Source organism: Malaclemys terrapin, chromosome 3, assembly GCF_027887155.1.
Source record: "Malaclemys terrapin pileata isolate rMalTer1 chromosome 3, rMalTer1.hap1, whole genome shotgun sequence".
Lineage (NCBI taxonomy): Eukaryota > Metazoa > Chordata > Testudines > Emydidae > Malaclemys > Malaclemys terrapin.
This window is the reverse complement of record NC_071507.1, coordinates 3792493-3812876: the sequence shown is the minus strand read 5'-3', so window position 1 is coordinate 3812876 and position 20384 is coordinate 3792493. Positions and strand designations below refer to the sequence as shown.

General features: G+C 54.8%; 1 protein-coding gene across 2 annotated transcripts in view; it reads right to left on the bottom strand.

Annotated features, from left to right (window-relative positions):
* The window catches only part of TTBK1 (tau tubulin kinase 1), a 113867-nt gene that overhangs the window by 17398 nt on the left and 76085 nt on the right, over positions 1-20384 (bottom strand). For both annotated transcript variants that reach the window (XM_054024430.1, XM_054024429.1), the window contains one exon: positions 18541-19099. In XM_054024430.1, coding sequence (XP_053880405.1) covers positions 18541-19099 — 559 coding nt within the window. The remainder of the gene's footprint in view (positions 1-18540; positions 19100-20384) is intronic.

Here is a 20384-nt window from a genome sequence, read left to right as displayed (position 1 = left end):
TTGTCCGGGAGAAAACACAACCCCGCTTTTATCAGCAAGCCTCTCAAGGCACGTCTGCACCGCAAAAACCCCACTCCCACTGCAGCGAGTCTCAGAGCCCAGGGCAGCTAATCGGGGTTCATGGGGCTCATGATACAGGGCTAAACAGCAGAGTAGACATTCCTGCCTGGGCCCTGAAGCCTGGGCTTCAGCCCGAGCGGGAACATCTACACGGCCATTTTCAGGCCCACGGCACGGACCCGGGTCAGCTGACTCAGACGCTGAGACTGGCAGCGGCAGGTTTTTCTTGCAGCGTAGACATACCCTGGCAGGCAGCTCTGTCTCTTCCCCCTGAGCAATGCTAGAGTTTGGCCAGCAATTATCTCCCTAGACTCATTGACCACCAAAGAGATTTCCACCTTGAATGCACTAGGATAAGAGGGCTCTCAGCTATGCAGTGCAAGCTACGTAGAAAGTGCCTCAGCTCAAGGTAAAGATCTGATTGGGGCAGGTCAAGGCTCTCCACTACACCTCATATTATCTAGCAGAAAAAGCATTACAGGTTAACGATACAGTCTTAACACAGTACTGCTCATGTGGCCGGGAAGTGCAGAGATTCCATCTATCCCACTGAAGAGATGCATATTTCACTGGACCGAATGACTTTACGTGACGGATCTCCTCCCCAGGCCATGTTCATGAGCAATAGAAACCCTACCCTATCCTTGCTAGAGTACTCTTGTGCCACCACAGAGCACTTAAATGCAGAACACACATGTCAAAGTGAACTAAGTGCTAATAACACGCGGAGGAAGCATGTCAGAAAATGACGATGCAGGGGGGAATGACCTGGCATTGATTTCAGTGCTAGTGTCAAAGACGCTGGTGGGTAGCCTATTTATTAGTCAGCTGTTTAACATGAAAGAATCTAAAATATAAACGATTTCTTCTTTCACTCATTCCTTGCCCCAGGATCATGGCTCTGGATTCAGGGTAGTGCATTTCTGTATGAGACACACACCAGCGACCAGTGAAACCCCAGGATGCTTTTTGGGATAGTCCAGGTATTAGCCCCAGTGTCCCAGTCTGGCTTCTTCCAGCTCGGGTAATTACACTCTGCCTCCTGAACTTCTCCCTGCAGTGTCAAATTCTTTCTTAGGTCAGGATCTCTTGGGATGCAGGCATTTACATGGGAGGAGAAGTGATTCCTATTACATATCCATACACTTTGGAAAGTGCTTTGGGATCTTTTGGGATGGCGTGTGCTACCGAAAGGTAAAACACTCTAACATTATTGAATAAACTCTGAAATGGGCTTTTTAGAGCTCAGACGAATGAAAGACTTCCAATTTCTCTCTGGAGCTCTGAGAACTACCGGTCAATCAGACAGGAAGCGCTCTCCAGTTCCCCGTCTCTAAATGGCTTTGCTCTGCTACAAACTGTCTGAAAAGTGCAGTGCCCCGGTCCCTCACCCCGATTCCCTTAGGAAACCCATGCAATGGAGAAAAGGCTGAAGTGCCGAGGGTCACTTCTTGCCTCTAGTCTAACTAGAAAGCCTGAAACAAAGGCCCCGGCTCTCAGAGCAGGCGACTGTCACGGCCATGTCCTGCCAGACAACTGCTCTGTGCCACCAAAGATAATGGATAGGTCAAATCCTCAAGGCCACCAGCACCCGGCAGCGCAGGGGGACAGAGTCGGGCACTGCCCCCAGGGAACCCTTTGGATGAAGTGGTGTGGTTAGTTTGAAGCACAGAGCAAACACCGGCTGGAGCTTTAGTTTTGTTTCCCATATGGGAGCTGTCACAACCGAGCGCCCTTTGAAATGAGGAGGATTATTAACAGGCCTTCGCATCAGCTCAGTGGCACTGCAACGCGTGGGCGGTGTCAGCAAAACAGGGAAGTGGCTCGGAGGAGCTGTGCATCTCCCCCCCCCCCCAGTGTGAAGAGACATTCCTCCCCAGCGAGGTGCCAGCTGCGAAAATGCCCTTTAAACAGCTTCTCCACTTCAGCGAGGGAAGAGAGCGAGTTTACAAAGCATAAAGCCAGTCTCCTAGACCCCTACCTCTGAACGCAGTCTCTGAGGTATGCAGGGGAATGTGGGGGGCAGGAGACAGGCTGGGGGGGTGTAGGGGAATGTGGGGGTAAGGGGCAGGCTGTGGGGATGCAGGGGGATGTGGGGATAGCAGATAAGAACTGTGCAGGGTCAGGTGAATCTGTGGGGTGAGGCCAGGAAGCCAGGGAGCACCGAGGAGGGAATGTCTGGGGAGGAGACTGAGCGGGCAAGGGAGGGAGACAGGCCAGTGATAAGAGAGAGGGATGGCGAGCGAGGGAGCCCTGCTCTGCAGCCAGCGTGGAGGCCGCATTTTTGCATGTGCATCTCAGATTGAATTTTGACCCTGAATTACTCCCACCCACCCTGGACACCAAGTTCACAAACCAGAAAGCAAATAACCCTCCAGTCTATGCCTGGATCCACAGCGATAGCCAGAGGGATCTGTCTGAATCTTTGGACTAGTGTCAGCTTGGCAGGAAAATGCCTCGCCCATCCCTCCGGTCATGGGCAAGGCAATGCACTGGTGGCGCCTAAGCTAGGCTTGCAGCATGGCTAGGCTAGGCAGATGCCTCTGGCTGGTGCCCCTCCCCGCCAGGAGAGACAGCTTTAAGGGGATGCTGGGAGGAAGGCTGCAGCTGCGTCTGGAACTCACCATATCCAGGGGGCCTGGCCCTCCCCTGCCCCACACAGGAAAACTGGCGAGGTCTGCCCCTTTCAGAACACCCCTGGCAGCAGCCTCGGGCATCACCATGTCGTTTGGTCCTACCCCGCAGGCAGGGAAGGGTGACAGAGTGAGAGATGCTCGTTGTGTGTGTGTGTGTGGGGGGGTGCCATTCACCTCACTACCACAACGGACTCCTCTCCTGCACCCTATCAGCCGTGCAGCTAAAAGGGACTTGGGCAAGGGATGAAAGCAGCAGAGCCCCTGGGCAGAAGACGACTACAAACGTGGGGGGAAGCACCCCAAACGGGTGAAGGGTTGATATTCTTTTCCTTGCCAAGCCTCTTTGGCTGCTGGCTTTTGTTTACCTGCTTCTGACGCAGGCCACCAAAGATTAACGTCCCCAGCAGCAGAGCGCCACAGAGCCCGTGTTGGTCTAACGGCAGCACGCAAGGGCTGGGAGAGCGCTTCCCGTGACAGTGCTCAGAGCTTGCCCTTGCGCTCTAGAAGGTCTTTGCAGGAGACTAATTCACCAGCTCAAACGAGGGCCAATGACTCACCAAGGATGGTGTGATCCAGACAATGGAGGAGGGAGATTGGAGACCTTTGCCTAGAGCTTCCTAAATTAGCTTCACTCAAGCATTGATAGCAAAGTTTTCACAGAGAGGGGTTAGAAGTCAAGGTCTCATCAGCTCTTTGCTATGGGACGAAGGGATGGAAGACTATGGGTGTTGGGCATAGAAAAGAAGGAACTGAGGGGGCCCAGACCGCACATGGAAACCAGGATATAGGATAGGAGGGTTTTTGCAGATATCATACAATTTGATCTGCACTGGATTCTACCCCACTGTGGCCTCACAATGTTAGTGGGGCTTATTTTGAATAAGAGCGGTAAATACCGACAGGGAACACGTGCTGTGCAGAATGCGGCACAGGCCAACAATACCAGAACGCTGCTCATTCAGGAAACAAGCACCCCCGGCTCCCGGTCCTAAACATTGCTAATGCACACAGATAGAAGGCACCAAAGTCTGACTTCACAAAGACCTTCCCACGCCATTCTCCTTTGCCCCCATGGGGGTCCACAAATATGCTTGGCACCGGGCCCACAAAAGGTTAATCCAGCCCTGATAATTAAAGGCTTGTAATTATGCTAGCCCTCTCGTTTATTAACTGGCAGAACATTGGATTCTTCCAATCCTCTGGAACTATTCTAATTTTCCAAGACTTTTAAAAATTAACATCAGTCATCTGGACAGCTCTTTGGCCAACTCCTTTAAAACTCTTGAGTGGGAGTTCTCCAGTGTGGCTGATTTTCACATGCATAGCTTTAGTAAATGTTGTATGTTCAGGAACATGCTGTCCAGTAAAAGCAAATGTTATGAAAATACAAAGAAAAAAAAATCAGAGTTGATCAATCCTTCAGAAATCATGTCCCAGAACATTATTCTCGAGGGGAGCGAAAGCTTGTTTTTCCCTGGTTTCTACACCTAGCAACATAGGAGGTGCCAAACTGAATTAGAACATTGGTCCCTCTACTCTGGTTTCCCCACTCTGGCAGGGACCAATGCCTTGCTGATGATAGGACTAAACCCCAAACTGCAGCGGAAGTTTTTGAACTATCACAAAAGGCTGCATACATCACAAATCCAAAGAGATGAACGGAGGACTCCTGTGAGGACATGCATGGCCCACAACTGAGAAGGAAGCACTCCTGGTGATTCAGTCTGAACCAGCTCTCTGATGCAGTACAATGTCAATATTAGAATTCAGCATCTCTCTCTTAACACCCAGCTCGGTCTTGCCTGGTCACATCAGCACATTCTCTGCTATCTGAGCTCCCCAGAACTGGGCTCGGTTCCTTCTCCAGAGTCCTCTCCTCTGGGCTCACGTCCCTCTAAACCCCTACGCCTCACCAGTGCCCTCTCCTTTCATAGACCAGCACTCACTTGCATCTTCTCTCAGGGCTCAGTTCAAGAGACGATAAATACTGCATTCACTTAACCACAGTGGGCTGTAATCCAAGCCTGTCCGTACACTGCAGCTACACCGGGAGGCGCAATAGTCCCCAGAGAACATTGACAGATGACACCAGGGTTCTGGTGACAATGTCAATCACCCCTGACGTTCCAGAGCCCCTCAAACTCCAGGCACTGTTTCGGATGGGGTCTCCTGGGGCTCCGTGCAGCGGGTGCTGAGGTCCAAGGCCCACAAGAAACCTGATCTAATTAGTAAGAGAAAGCAAACTGGCATGCCTTGGGATATGGCTCTCCACGGGCACCAGGAGCATGTGCCAGGCAGGAGAGTCTCTAGAGAAGCAGCAAAATAATACTTAGAATTCCTGGAAGTTACTTTCCTCTTTTCCTCACGTGACAGCTGAGAACAGCTATCCTGGGACTCCGTATGCTCACCCGTTCATTGACAAAACACACCAAAGCAAAATCAGAGCTATCACAAGAACGGACATGGCAAGGCAAGATGGCTGTGCTGGTTCGCCTATGAAAAGCCAGAGTGCCTGAAGTTTCAGGGATTTTTCAATACAGCGATCTGCAGCTAGGCCGGTAAGGAAACCCTTACTAGCCCACTACACTGGGCAGCGTTCCCGGGGCAACGCAGGTAGGTTTGGAGCAGCTGTAGGAGGGGAGAACAGACAAACAGGCTCACTGTCACACACCAGACACAGTCACAGGGGACAGAAAGGTGCGGTCATCGTGTGAAAAACAGACTGCAACAAATGTTCTGGGATTTCAGAGCAACAGAGAAACGGTGACCGGGACTCCACAGAGAGACAAATCCTGAGGGACTAACTCAGCCAAACGTCCAGGGGGACTCTCCCTGAATCCAGGCCAAGTCAGACGGCCCCCAGATTTGGCCCAGTGTAACAGACTAATGACGACAAACCTGACCTGGATTTTACTGGAGCGTGGGCGCTCTCTGAACCTGCACTGCCTCTCCACTCCGGGCCTAACCTGAAAACATGTTTGGCGTGTGCGCGTGTTCCGTGAGGCAGCCGTGAACTCACAACCCCATGGCTGCACGATACCACTACGGAGCCCAGCAGAGGAGCTCTGGAGCCAGCCCACTAATACATGTCATATTCACCGGGGCTATTCCCATCTATCTTCAGCCGGGATGCAGCCTCGCCCGGCGTGTCGGATGGCTGGAGCGGCCGGTGTTCTCAGTCTGGGTTTTCTCTCGCCTGGGTCTGGCTGAGGGGGCGTTGGAAGTTACAGTACCTTAGGCCATGTTGTCTGGGGTTCAGTATTGCGTTAAGTGGTGACGCACTGTGGGGAGGTGGGCGTTATTATTGCATTACGGAGGCTGCTGCTCCTCCGTACGGGCTATGTTTTATGGGTGAAGCGGGCCCACACCTGCTGGAGCTGGGACCTGGAAATGCGAAGGACAGAAGGCATGAGTCTGTGGTTTCCTGCCGTGAGGGGCATGTGCCTGCGGTGGGGCATGCGCACGGGGCTGCTCTCCGCTGACCGGCTGCGCTGTATGAAAGTGCCACCGAGCTGAGGGTAGTGCTCTGTCTCCAGGGCTGAGGAGGAGAAAACGGAGGACGCCAGTCTTCTGAGGGGGCTGTACCTCGGGAGGGAGTGCTGGGAATGCCTGTCCTCCTCCAACTGAAAAAGACCAAGAAGAGTGGAGGAAAAGGTGTCAGGTACTCGCTCCTGGTTTGTGCTGCGCATGCTGCAGACATCTTCGCTGGCGGGTGGCAAATGCTTTCGTTCTAGGCTGACCTTACCTACTGCTCTGCATTGGTAAACTGTGTCAGGCTGCCTGGAGACCCTACGGGACAACTAACACCTGCACTCAGATTGCATCAGGGGAGCGGGGCCGTCCTGCCTCCCCCAGTGACGTGGGAGCGTGACAGAGAGAGGGAGCGGAGGACTCCTGCACACCAGTCCCCTGCCCCAGCTGCCAGGCACTGGCTCCGCAAGCCACCTCCATCGCCTGCTCCTCTGCATCATTCAGCTTGGCACTGCAGCTAGGCCATTCAGACAGACACCTTGCGTACAGGTAACAGCCAACAGCGGGGCACTGCTGGAAACTCTCTGCTAAGACCCGATACCATCACATTCCCTGGCTAGCCAGGTCTGGTGGCAGGCTCCTTCCAGGGTCTCGACGGCTGGCCCCTGGGATTCGCAAATGAACCCTCCTGTGAGCGGACAGCTCAGTCCTTTCTCTTGCCTATGCCGCTGAAACCACAGTGTGTTGCCTCCGCCCGTCGCCCCAACAGGTGCAGGCTTGGGGCACCGGTCCTGGGCACAGGGAGAATCAGGGGCTGCTTGGAAGGCAGTCAGTGCGGAGTGACCACTGCAGCCATTTCTCAAAGGAAGTTAAAGGGCCTGTCTAGAATGGAGCCCAGGGAGGAGGGAGATGTAAGCCCCTTCTCTGACCCTGGGCAGGCCAGGAGCCTGGGAGTTCTAAGATACGCTCGGGTTCGCTGTCGCTCCACCCTGCCCCAGTCCACCTCCAACAGGCCTCTTCCTGCCCCACGTGCCCCTCTGCCCCCACTCACCCATGACAAGATGTTGGTTTATGCTGGCGGGACCTCAGCGCACCACTGACTGCTAAGGAAACCGACACACTCCTTCAGGAACAGCGCCCAGCCTTCCCCGTGTGCTGAGGGAAATGGAGGCTTTCCAGCCACGTTCCCTGGTTCTTTAGCTTAAGGGGACTTGGGAATACTAACCCGCTCCTCCCTTTTCCACAGCTGTCTGCCTGAGCCCCGAGGAGCACGCTTGTCTCTCAAGTCCACTGACAGCCGTCAGGCCACCGGCGGCCAGAAGGCCCTCAAAGCAGCATCCTTCCCAGTAAAGGCTCTATCCTCTCCTCCTTCGTGCCCCTCCTGGACAGACACTTCTCGGAGGAGGACGCGGCACTCCCCGGGAGAGCTGACAGCACAATCTGAGCAAAGGGGTGTGGGAGGGTATCGTGACTTGGTTCAGCTGCATCTTGTCTATGCCAAGCCTGTCCTCCTGACGCAAACACACACACGTAGATGCTGGCTGAGCTCCCCCACCTGATCACATGGCCTTCCAATATTCCCCTCCCACATCCCTTTGGTAGTTACACGGTCAGTTCTTGAGGACGGGACCTTATCTAAATGCCAAGACCGACAAATCCCAGCCAGCACATGCACTTTCTCACCCAGGAGCCAATCTCCCGTTTGGGTACCTGCTGTAAAAGTACAGATGACTGGGCATGTCCTTCATTTAGTTCAACTCACCCTAGTGCTCCGACTCCTGCTTTCTGTGCTTGGCAGACTCAGAGTCCCTTCTCTGCCAGCGATGGAGCGCGTTTAGGCTTATAAGTGCTTCTCAGGGGACCATTAGACCATCCAGTCTGACCTCCTGCATCACACAAGCCAAGGACCCTCACCCAGGGACTCCTCCCTCCAGCCCATACAAAGTGTCCGAGGTGCCCTTCTATACCCATCACGCATGATGAGGTATGGCTGCCTTTTGGGGTGGGCTGGGAGTAAAGCAGTGTCTCCTTTAATTGGATGATTCGCTAATGTCTGAACTCTACCGCCAAAGCACCGAGGACCCAAGGACCCAATACGTTTATGGAATTTATGCCGGGGTTAATGGATGGGAAGGCGCTCCTACCTTGTCTCACTGATATCTGTTAGACATGGTCTCTCACTGCCTGCCACTTGGTGCTAGGGCTTGTCGTATAATTCTGTTCTGGACAGACCTGTGTGCAGTATGCCTTTCCTCAAGGGGCAGGGAGGAGGCAGAATGCAGCAGGCTATGGTATGGCTTAAAGGAATCTAGTCGGGTAACTACTACTGAACTGTAGGTCTGGATTGCCATGAGCCAGAGCACTAATACATGTAAATGAGCTATACTTTATGTAAATTGCTGTCTTTCTTCCCTGAGCCTCCTACTGCAAAGACCATTTGGTTCCACGTATAGAGCCCAGAATCCAAAGAGCTTCTTCTCACAGGCACGATCTCTTGGAAGAGATACACCTTCTCTGTGTGTGTGTGTGTGTTATATATATATATATATATGCGCCCACTGGCCATCTACTGTATTTATCTACTTATAGGCACTCAGGCCTCTGAGGTTGGCTCTACACTCACAGCTTGCCGCTGACTGGGGGGAAGCTGGCACACGCCCAGGCCCAGCTCTCACTCTCTCCACTCAGTGACGTTAGTCTGGCTTGGTGGCACTTACACAAGTTGGGGCAGCGTGGGTACATCCCGCTTCCCATCCACGCAGCCCGTGCTCTGCACAGCACAGCCCATCTCTCCCCAGGGGGGAATGGTTCCCTAGGCCCCCATGGGGTGCCCCGGGGCAGTGGGGAGGGGCGGGCATCGGTGAAGGCACCAGCCCCTCCTTCATAGCCAGTAGCAGCAGGGAACTGTGGGACCCAGAAGAAGATATTAGGGACCAGAGGGGCAGGCCGTGGGGGACAGAGCTCCCAGGGTCTTTTGGAGCAGGGGAAGGGGGCAGGGGCAGGAGAGTCTGAAACAGCCTCCTACATTTTGCCCCTCCATCCTATTCTCCCTTCTTCTGCTCTGGTCCCTTGGTACTGCCCCACCCCCTCCCTGCCTGCCCCTTCTGCCCAGCCCCCTTCCAACCTGTCCCCTATGTCCCTGCCCCCTCCAGCCTGTCATCCTCGGCCAGGCTCTGGCCCCCCTGCCCAGACCCTCCTCGCACTTGCCCCTGTCACCCTTAGCCTCTCCCCCGTCTGTTCTGGCAAGACAGCTCCCTCCTCCATACTGCCGGGGCGCCAGCAGGGGAGGTTAGACAGTCTCTCTGCTCACAGTTCTGGTGCCTGCAGCCACAGAGGCCCCCAGACACTGGGCGGAGCGATGCAGGGAAAGTCCTGCCCTGCCCCTGCACCTCTCTGGGCAGGTGGACAGAATCGCTTTGGGCTGCAGCCCCACAGCAGGTACCCCCGGCGTCAATCAGGCCAGGCCCCACAGAAAGCGAAAGTAGGGAAAGCAGCACTGTCTGGTGCTGCGATTGCTCTCCCTTGGGTCTCTCACCCATGCTACTCGCAGTACCTGTCGAGAGCTCTGTCCACCAGAGAGGGCTCGGGATCTTTGGAGCATTAGCAGTAAAGGTGATTTGCTCTGGCTAGATTCGCCATTCCTAGCTGTGCCCTGCCAGACATGGTGGATCACAGATACGGCACAAGCACCACCCAGCCTTTTCAGTGAGGCCACGCGGCGGTACCACACTGGGCAGCACTAGGCCTCAGCGTCAGGCCTGGGTGTTTTTCTTTGGTGACTCGATTTTAGCCTCCCATGAATGTTGTCCCAGAGCGGGGTCCGAGATTCCAATGAACCAACACAGGCAGCTAAAAACAAAAAAACCCACCAGCAAGTGTGTGTTCCCAGCCTGCACTACGAGGTGCTCAAACCTACACTCGACAGTACAGAACCAGTCGCAGACTGGGCATGCGTCTGCACGGCAACCCGGACGGAAAGTCAGCGCTCCACACGCCTGCTTCAGACACCCCACTTCCCAGGCAGGCACCTGCTGCATGACACAAGAGTGATAGAGAAGATGCGAAGTAGTGAGAGCACGAGGTAGAGTCAGGGGACTTTTAGGAATCACGAGGGCAAGGTGTGGAGGAGGGGTGGGGGGGCAAGGCGGCACTGCCCCTGCTCTGCAGGTAAAGCATACATCACGTTCAGCTCTCAACCACACCCAGAACAAACTCTCCAGAAAACAAACTTGAAAAAGAAAAGCAACATAAGAACGGCCCCACTGGGTCAGACTAAAGGTCCATCTAGCCCAGTCTCCTGTCTTCCGACAGTGCCCAATGCCAGGTGCCCCAGAGGGAATGAACAGAACAGGGAATCATCAAGTGATCCATCCTCTGTCGCTCATTCCCAGGTTCTAGCAAACAGAGGCTAGGGACACCATCCCTGTCCATCCTGGCTAATAGCCATTGATGGACCTATCCTCCATGAACTTATCTAGTTCTTTTTTGAACCGTTATAGTCTTGTCCTTCACAACACCCTCAGGCAAGGAGTTCCACAGGTTGACTGTGCGTTGTGTGAAGAAATACTTTCTTTTGTTTGTTTTAAACCTGCTGCCTATTAATTTCATTTGGTGATCCCTAGTTCTTGTGTTATGAGGAGGAGTAAATAACACTTCCTTGTTTACTTTCTCCACACCAGTCATGATTTTATAGACCTCTATCATATCCCCCCTTAGTCGTCTCTTTTCCAAGCTGAACAGTCCCTGTTTTATTAATCTCTCCTCATACAAAAGCCGTTCCATCCCCCTAATAATTTCTGTTGCCATTTTCTGAACCTTTTCCAATTCCAATAGATCGTTTTTGAGATGGGACGGCCACATCTGCACGCAGTGTTCCGGGTGTGGGCATCATCATTTATGCACCAGCGCTGTTCCACCAGCATCCATAGGCAGAGGCTGCAGAGAGAGCCCCTGCGCTAACCCCAGTCTGTAATCCCCTCAACATACTCCGTACTCCAGGGGTGGCCAACCTGTGGCTCTTCAGAGGTTAATATGCGGCTCCTTGTATAGGCACCGACTCCGGGGCTGGAGCTACAGGCGCCAACTTTCCAATGGGCCGGGGGTGCTCACTGCTCAACCCCTGGCTCTGCCACAGCCCCGTCCCCCCACTCCACCCCTTCCCCCAAGGCCCCTGCCCCTTCCCCTGAGTCTGCCATGCCCTTGCTCCTCCTCCCCCCCGCCCCCAACCCTCCTGCACACCACCCAACAGCTGATCGCGGCGGGCGGGAGGCGCAGGGATGGAGGGTTAGGTGCTGATCGGCGGTGCTGCTGGTGGGTGGGAGACACTGGGGACTGCGGAGGGAGTTGACGGGGGGCTGCTGACGTATTACTGTGTCTCTTTGGCAATGCACATTGGTAAATTCTGGTTCCTTCTCAGGTTCAGGTTGGCCACCCCTGCCTTACTCCAACACCCATATACCTACACATAGAGCTGGGTGGTAGCACTGGGTATAGTACAGGAACTCTGCTAGAGAATTGGCTGATAACTTCCTGCCAGTGGCGGATGAAGATAAACGTGTCCATGCCAGTCCTCGCCAGACTACCAGCTGTCTTCAGCACCACTGCTCGCAGCCCCTAGCAAAGCACCACAAGTTTCTGTCTTGTCCCCCCTCTGGTTAACATGCAGATGGGGTTGTCAAGAAGGTTAATGTCAGGTCTTCCGTATGCTGGTGGCACACAGTCCTAGCTGATGCCTGACCCTGCTGGTGGAATAACTCAGTGCCCAAAGGAGCCCAGGCTAACCAGGACAGTTGTAATGCCCAGAGAAGGGGAGAGGTAAGCGGAAGTGACCAAAGTTCTCTCAGCACCCCTGGCGGCTGGATTGCGCCTGCCCTTCAGTACTTTCAGTGTCACCCCGTTTCGAGACCTCCACGTGGCTTCTCAGTGGTGTCGAATGAGGGAGCAGCCAGCCTTTTCTGGAAGCGTGGCCCTTTATCCGCCTCTTAGTCCCAGCAAGTTTTGATTCCTGCTATTGCAGCTAATGCAGAATGTGGTGTCCAGGCTCTGCGGAGGGGACTCCTGGGCAGCCCACAGTTTGCCTGGATACCAGATGATTTCTTGGTGACGTTTAAGGTGCTGGTTGTGATCAATAAAGCCCTAAATGACGGAGGTCCTGGCTACCTGAGAGACACCCCCTTCCCTATGCGATGCTACGGTGGTTATGGTCATCACAGCCTGGGGGAGAACAGCCCCCACTGATCACTCAGCAATGATCTCGCAGTGGAAAGGGAGAGACGCAGGGTGCTCTGGGGGAGGGTTCCTTAGCGGTGGTTTGGCAGAGCCCAGATTTGGGGAGCTGTAGGGCAAACCATTAGTTGTCTGTTCTCCCAGGCTGTCTCTGGGGATTGGGGTCAGGGAGCAGATGGGAGCTTACTCTGGTGCGGAGGAGACCCCTAGAGAGCAATGGTGGAGCACTGTCAGTGTTTGTTAATTCTGTGGCATCCAGAGAGCTGGGGCTGGCTGTGAGCACTGGGGTTCCCCGTGCACTTGGGCAGGGCCCCCTCTGCTTTCCAAGCTGTGACTCTGGTGGGTTTAAAGCATGTAAGTGCCAGGAGATTCACACATCCGTGTCTAGAAACGGGAATTCGCTCCCAGACCCCAACGCACAGCAGCAACCCTCCTCGTTAGTACCTTTGCTAGCCACCAAGGAAGCCCTGGGAAATCACCTCTGTGCCACGGCCCCTTTGTGCCAGCCCAAGCAGTGTGCCAAAGTCCACGAGTCCCCTCCCCCTCAGGGAACAGCCCTGCTGCGGGAGGTCCACTGTGGGAGTGGAGCGCTGGCTCTGCACCTCCCTTAGGAGTGGGAAGCCCTTTGGATAGGCGCCCCCAGAGGCAGGAAGGGGGCCCAGGAAGGACATTCCTGTGCCCTGGCTGTTCTGAGCTGCTGCAATCGCTCAAAGGCACAAGCTCAGGCCGCCCTCAGGGCTCTATAGAAACTCCATGTGGCCTGCACTGTGGGCTGAGCTGGGCCCAGCAGCCCTGGGGGGTGAGGCATGAGCCCCCCGCCCCCCGCGCCGGCCAAACATCTGCTCCTCGACACTGTTCACCAGGCATGCTGTTAAAAACTTGCGTTTTCTACATTGTTCAGCCCCGGCTTACCGTTCTCAAGGATGCACCCGGTATGACCTCCCCAGCCCGCCAGCCACGGGCAAACTCAAACGGCTGCGGGACGAGCAAAGGAACAGGACAGTTGGAGCAGAGGCTCTGCAGGAAAAGCCTTTATCAGACCTACTGAGGCAGACAAGTACAGAGCGGCCCTGTCAGAGGCAGTGGAGGCTTGTTCTGAATGGGGGGCAGAGGGACAGGAGGGGGAGGAGGCGCCGCAGGGGCTGCTCCAGCCCTGGGGGGGCCTGCTCTTGCCTCTGCCCCGTGGCTGCGGTTTCCAGTGAAGACTATCTGGCCAGCTCAGCGCGGTGCAAGTGCATAGAAAGAAGGTAAATCTCTTGGGGTCTGGGCAGAGCCAGCAGGCGGAGGGGCTGGCTGACTAGGTATGTTGACTGCGTTGACCAACATCTGAAAATAGCTCACCAAGGAAAATCCCCCCAGACGCAGGTCAGAGGAAAGCCGGGGAATGCGCAGAGTCCTGCTCACAAGAGAAGCCCCTACCCAAGTCCCTTCCTGCTTGCACGGCATTGCCCACCAGTTCCTTTGTTCCTCTCTTTTCTCGGCGTGCTCATTAGAGGGCCGGAGACACATTTCACAAGAGTTGGGTGCACCCCACGGTCCTGACAAAGCTCCAAATAGGGTAATTATATTCTCCCATCCTCACTTCCCCCTGCAGTTCTAGCTGCCCACGGTATCCCTTCACTTCCTGTCCTAAACCGATGCCTGCTGTTTCCAGGCATGTTAAACAGCTTTCCCGTTTCACTGCCCTGGCCGTGGCTGCATTTCAGCAGTGTCATGATTTGTGGGTGTGTGCAGTCTGTCTATATAGATATGTATGGACCATATGGGGAGCCAGCAAGGGCTCCGGTATTTAGGATGCCTAGCACGCACTGGGAACGCCTGGGAGCTGTCACAACTACTGCAGCGGCAGGAGTGGGAGGGAGTGACCCACCCGTACTATGTTCCCCTGCATCTGACCACGCTGGACTTGGCCCGTGGCCCCAGCAGCCCATGCCCCACTCTGAGAGCACCCCAAGGGGCAGGAAGTCCCCCAATCCCAGGGGCAGAGGGAAGAGAGGGAAGTCCAGACCTCACTCTGGTGCCACCATGTGGGGCAAGAGTCTCTCACCGCTGCACTGGGATCCTCTTGACTATGCTCCAGACACACCACGGGGCACCAGAGGCCCGTCTTCCTCCTGGGAAAGCAGCCGTCTCATGCCGCTAGCCCTGTAGCTCCACTGACAGCAGGCTGTGCTGGGGCCTCCAGGCCTGGGGCTCAAACCCTGCCGCTACAGTTGCACACAATGGGGTTTATTTTTACCATTTACAGATAACCCAGGACATTCCAGAAAAAGGGGATGTCAAAAGAAGGATAACCAGGCTGCAGGGCCAAGCACTTGAAACTCATGACAGGCCAGATATAGAGCTGCCCCCTTGTGTGCACGCACTATTTAATTACATGAACACGCACTATTTCTTCCCCAGGATCATGCCTCACTCAGTGCACAGCACAGGCACACCAAGGGGCAGAATTAAGGTGGCACAAACCACCATAAACCTGGCACTTCCCACCTGTCAAGTGCTTGACTGCAGCCACCTCTAGGGTGAAGGTTGGCTGCTATTAACCGTGCACACAACACTGCACAGTGCGTTCATGGCTCTGCCGTCCCTTGGTTCTCCTCTCACCTCTTTGACGGTACTTCCAGCATCCCTTGAGTAGGTCCTATCTCTGATCCCGCTAGGCTTTGTCCTTGGTCCCCTGATCATCTAGCTGCACATCTTACTCTGGAGTGGCCTCATCTGCTTGCACGGATTCAGCCATGGTACCATATTGGTGCTGAGGACTCAGCCACGGGTTTGCCTCTGCCCAGCCCTGTGCCCGTCTCTCTGACAACACCTGAGTAGCCCACGGCCAGGCTACACTCAACACGGCTAAAACAGGGCTCCCTATCCTCCACAACCTACTCCCCACTTCTGCCATCACCACCACGCTCCTCGCCATCTCGCAGGGCCAAGAACTTGAGAGCATTTTCAGCTCCTCCCTCCCACCCTAGCTGTTACTAGCTTTGCTGTTTCTCCCTCCAGGAGCCTTCCCTTCCATCCCAGCAGCTCAGACATGTCCCTGCCCTGGGCATATCCCACTGTGATTACTGCAGCTTCCTCTCCCACCCGATTCCCTCATCCCTCTCCTCTTTGAATCCTTCCCGTGACTCCCCCTTGCTTTGAGCATCGAGCTCAGCGGCTCATCCGCTCCGTCTAGGTGATGCACAGCTCTGCCTGCACCTCCTGGCACATCCTACCTTGTACTCTTTGTGCTGGCAATGATTTTATCCCCCTTCTTCCTTCTCCTACCCATGGCTTTGTGCCTCCTTCCATCACGCTCCCGTGCCCTGACCAAACTCCCAGTCCTAGTGTACCAGGCCTCTTGCTCATTCAAACCTGTCCTAACGAATCAATTCTGCCATGAGACCAGAGACATAGAATCATAGAATATCAGAGTTGGAAGGGTCCTCAAGAGGTCATCTAGTCCAACCCCCTGCTCAACGCAGGACCAAATAGGTCAGGAAAAATCCCTCTCCAACTCAGTGACATGTGTCTGGGGAAGATGAAGATGAAGAAGAATAGCTAACAGCACCACGGGCTATGCAGAGTGTCTTCTCCTCTCTGTGTCAGTTCCTCAGACAGGGACTGTTTTTATCCGCTTCTTGAAACTCATGACATGCCAGATACAGAGCTGCCCCCTTGTGTGCACGCACCAGGAGACGGCCTTTAGTTACATGAGCACGCACTATTTCTTCCCCAGGATCATGCCTCACTCAGTGCACAGCGCCTGGCACGCTGGCAAGAATGAGGTACATGCTCCAAGAAATGGCAAAGTGTGCAAAGGTTTTCAGAGGGGACCGGTAGCCAAAATCCCGGAGCACACATGCATTTGTGTTTCTATCCTGGGCAGCAACTGGAAGGTTGTAGTCACTGTCCGTGAAATTAACCTGCTGCTTTGAGACATTTTTACTTTTGGACTCTGTTATCTGGGTTTGGATAAAGGCTCCTTCCTGCTTCAGTAACAGAAAGCCAGGCGCGCGCGCACACACACACACACACACTAGCAGCAACCACACTCTGATAGATTCAGTCATTCGTAAGGGCAGTCTAATCCCCTGGGAGAGGAGGAGCGAGAGACCGCCATCCTTTCCAACACCTGGGAGACGCTGGGACAGGACGGTAGTTCGATAGCTAAATGGATAACTCCAGGAAGGTACTGCTATAAGAAGACAGGATTGCAGCTAATCTCACGTGTAAGGAGCAAACAGAACTGGAGGCCAGGCTCACAGAGGTCCAAGGGAGTTCAGTGGGACCAGGAGTGGGTCCAGTATCTACACAATAACACCTGTGGCTATCGCCAGCCGGTCCTGCAGTGAGTGGCACCTCCGCAGACACCCTGCACGGCTCAGCAGATGCACTCGCATGCACACTGCCTGGTCAGAGCGTTCACAGACTCTCAGGATTCCCGGATTTAGCTCACGGCACGCAGGCCGTGCTGGGCGGACGGAGCCCCTCCACTCACCAAGTGCTGCTCGGGCTGTTGGAACAGCCAGCTGCCAGGCCGGCGCAAGCCAAGTCCCACCAGATGTTTCTGAGGGAGGGCTGGATAAAAGCATGCGGGGCTCAGGGCCCTTAGCTCTACACAGCTCCTTTCCTCCACCACAGGGCTGGCACGGAGAGCTTTCCTCCCAGCTGCCGTCCTCCTCCCCACCCATTCACTTCTCACGCAGGAGTCCGTGGAGGCTGCATGACTGCCCAGTGCACGGTCCTCCCCTCAGAGCTGTGCGGTGCACCGAGAGGCAGTTGTAGGAGCAAAGTATGGCTGGAAGTGAGAGGGAAAACCAACCATTCAACCAAACCCGGCCCTGGCCGGCAGCGCTGAGTGGCCACGCACCTGGATCCAAGCCCAGGCACTCAGGGAGCGGCTAGGAAGGGGCGATTTGGTGCACAAGGAACATGGGAGAAGACTGCATCTGGCAGCCCGCTGGAGACTGGGGCCGCCTGGCAAGTTACCCACAAGCCCATTATCTCCGGGTCTCCTGCCACTGCTGTATCTGTCCCTGGCGAGCCCTCGCCCATAACTGCAGGCCCAGCTCCCGGGAGCAGATGCACAGCAGAGCTTGCAGCTGACACAGGTTCGACGTGCGCCTGTCCCTGGCCCCCTGCACGTGGTTTGTCCTGTGACTGTTTCCAGTGGTTCTATCCACGCACAGTGGCTACAGCCCCACACAGCAGCACACAGATGTCCACAGGTACAGCCCGGCAGACTGCACTGTGCAGGGCCTCGAGGGGTTGGGAGAAGATGGGTCACCTGGGACTGCTCGCTGGCCCGATGGAGGGTCCCATGGGGCGAGATGTGGTCTTACTATGTCCTGGGCATGTCTTTGGGAGCGTCCCTGGGTCAGTTTGCTGCTCGGGGAGCCTCACGGCCATGCGAATACCAGCCCCTGGCAGAAGCGCACATCTGTCCCTAGCATTGTACTCTCCCTGGCGTGGGGACAGCCCTTTCCTGAACGTCTGGAAGACATAGGGCACTTACCGAGCACGCCTGCAAACAACCCACCCCTAACAACAACAGGTCTGGGCATCTGCTTTGCGGTGTGTATGTGCATGCAGACACGTGTGTGTATGCGTGTGTATGTCTGCAGGTGTGTGTTTGTTCAGACAGATGGTGATTACCGGGGGGAGGGGAGTTCACGTACACACTTCCGTGTTCTTAACCAAGTTTCATTTTCAAAGAGCTGTTTTGTGACCTGCCCCAAGCCGGCCCTGGGTCAGATCCGAGACCGTCTGAGCACCACCGCTGCTGCCTCTGGCCTGCCTAGGTCCAGGGCGGGGGACTGAGAGATGACCCTGCCTGCTCTCACTGACGCACCCAGCTGCCATGACGAGCGCCTCATCTTCCGCCCGCCCTTGCCCTGACACGGCTCCAACGGACCCGGAGCAGGTGGAGATGGTCACAAGACACGCTGAGCACTGGTGTGATCTGACCAGTACTGGGAGCACCTCTGGCATGTCAGCCTGGACAGGGCGAGTTTACAAAGGCACCAATGCTGGGATCAGCAAAATACCCGAGTGCAGCAGGGGCTTGCCCAGATGGCGCCTTTCCTAAGCTAGACAAGGAGGGTACGGGGCAGAGAAGGAGACCAGCGCAGTGGGTGAGCTGCGGTTCATTTGCACGTCTTACCTGTCTCTGAGGACCAGTCGGTTCGGACTCCCGTCTGTGCTGTCGGAGAGCTGGTGCTGAGTGTAACGATAACTGGGCCGGGCTTCCTGGCTGCTGTTCGGGTCTGGTGTCAGATACCGTTTGACAGTGTCCTTCGTGCCTGTGTGAACTGTCCTCCTCCGTCACAGGCTGCATCCCCCATGTTCTCCCATCGTGGACCTTCGGCCGGACGGCAGCTTCTGCCCCCAATCGCCTCCTCTCCTCGCCCTCTTCAATCGGCCTAAGCTCCTCGGGCTCTTCGTCTGTAGTTCCAGAAGTGCTCGGCTCAGCACCCGGGTGAAAGTCCTTCAGCTCTGTCTCTTTATCAATGATAACCCACTCCTTGCTATCAAAGTCCTCCTCCTCCGCCAGCGGCACGGAGCGGAAAGCATTGCTGAGGGCCTCGTGCTCCACGGAAGCAGACACATCCATCCTGCCGCTCGCCTGACGGTCTACTTGGCCAGTGTCGATGGACAGCATCTGTGCTGGTTGGGAGGAACACACCAGCCGGGAAGGGGAACAAGGTAAGTCCACGCGAGATCTGAAAACAAGACAAAGAAACCAAGATTTGAGCCAAGATTTAGGATCACAAGGACATTAGGAGCCAACACATAACCCAGGTGGTCTCTCAGAAAACCCATGTGATCCCTTCCCAATTCTCTGCCATACACCCAAGCAATATATAACCCAGCTTAACCCAAAACATGTAACTAGAACCTACAATGATATAAAGAAATCCCCTACAAATTGCTTTAGGATTAGGGCCAACTTCATGTCTTTTCCTTTTAAATGACTACAAGGAGACTATGGGAGTTACACACCACTGGGAAACACCCCTTCAGGCTGCTCTCCTTCTGGTCAGTCTGTTTACAGGAGCACCGTAGTTTCCTGGCCCCATGCTTCCTGTAACCTGATGACCAGTCCTCTAACCCAGACTACAAAAGTGCCTTGAAGACAGAGGGAATACTAGATGCTCATTTCATATCAGGGCTTTTTACAGCCTTCCCAGAGGAGCAGTGGGGCAAAAAAACCTAACTGGCTTCAAGATTGAGCTTGACAAGTTTATGGAGGGGATGGTCTGATCATAGAATCATAGAATATCAGGGTTGGAAGGGACCTCAGGAGGTCATCTAGTCCAACCCCCTGCTCAAAGCAGGACCAACCCCAACTAATGGGACTGTCTACAATGGCATGTGGCCCATCGGCAACTGCCAGTAGCAAAAATCCCCGACTGCTGGAGTCGGGACACTGGATGGGCAGGACTCTGAGTTACTACAGAGAATTCTTTCCCAGATATCTGTTTGGCAGGTCTTGCCCACGTGCTCAGGGTCTAACTGATTGCCATATTTGGGGTCAGGAAAGAATTTCCCCCCGGGTCAGATTGGCAGAAATCCTGGGGGGTGTTTTTTGTGCCTTTCTCTGCAGCATGGGGCACGGGTCACTTGCAGGTTTAAACTAGTGTCAGTGGAGGATTCTCTATAACTTGAAGTCTTTAAACCATGATTTGAGGACTACAGTAACTCAGTCGGAGGTTATGGTCTATTACAGCAGTGGGTGGGCGAGGTCTGTAGCCTACAGTGTGCAGGAGGTCAGACTAGATGATCACGATGGTCCCATCTGATCTTAAAGTCTATGAGAGTTTGACTTCAGGTGCGCATGCGCCCCATGCATGTTTGATCAGAGATGTTCAGTAGCAATGCTCATTTGGCCCGCATATGCGCCCTACACATCCTCATACCCTACACTGAGACCATATAGGGCTGCATGGGTGAACTCCCCTCAGTTCTTTCTCCACCCCAAAGTCCCTCAGAGGAAACTCTAAAGCA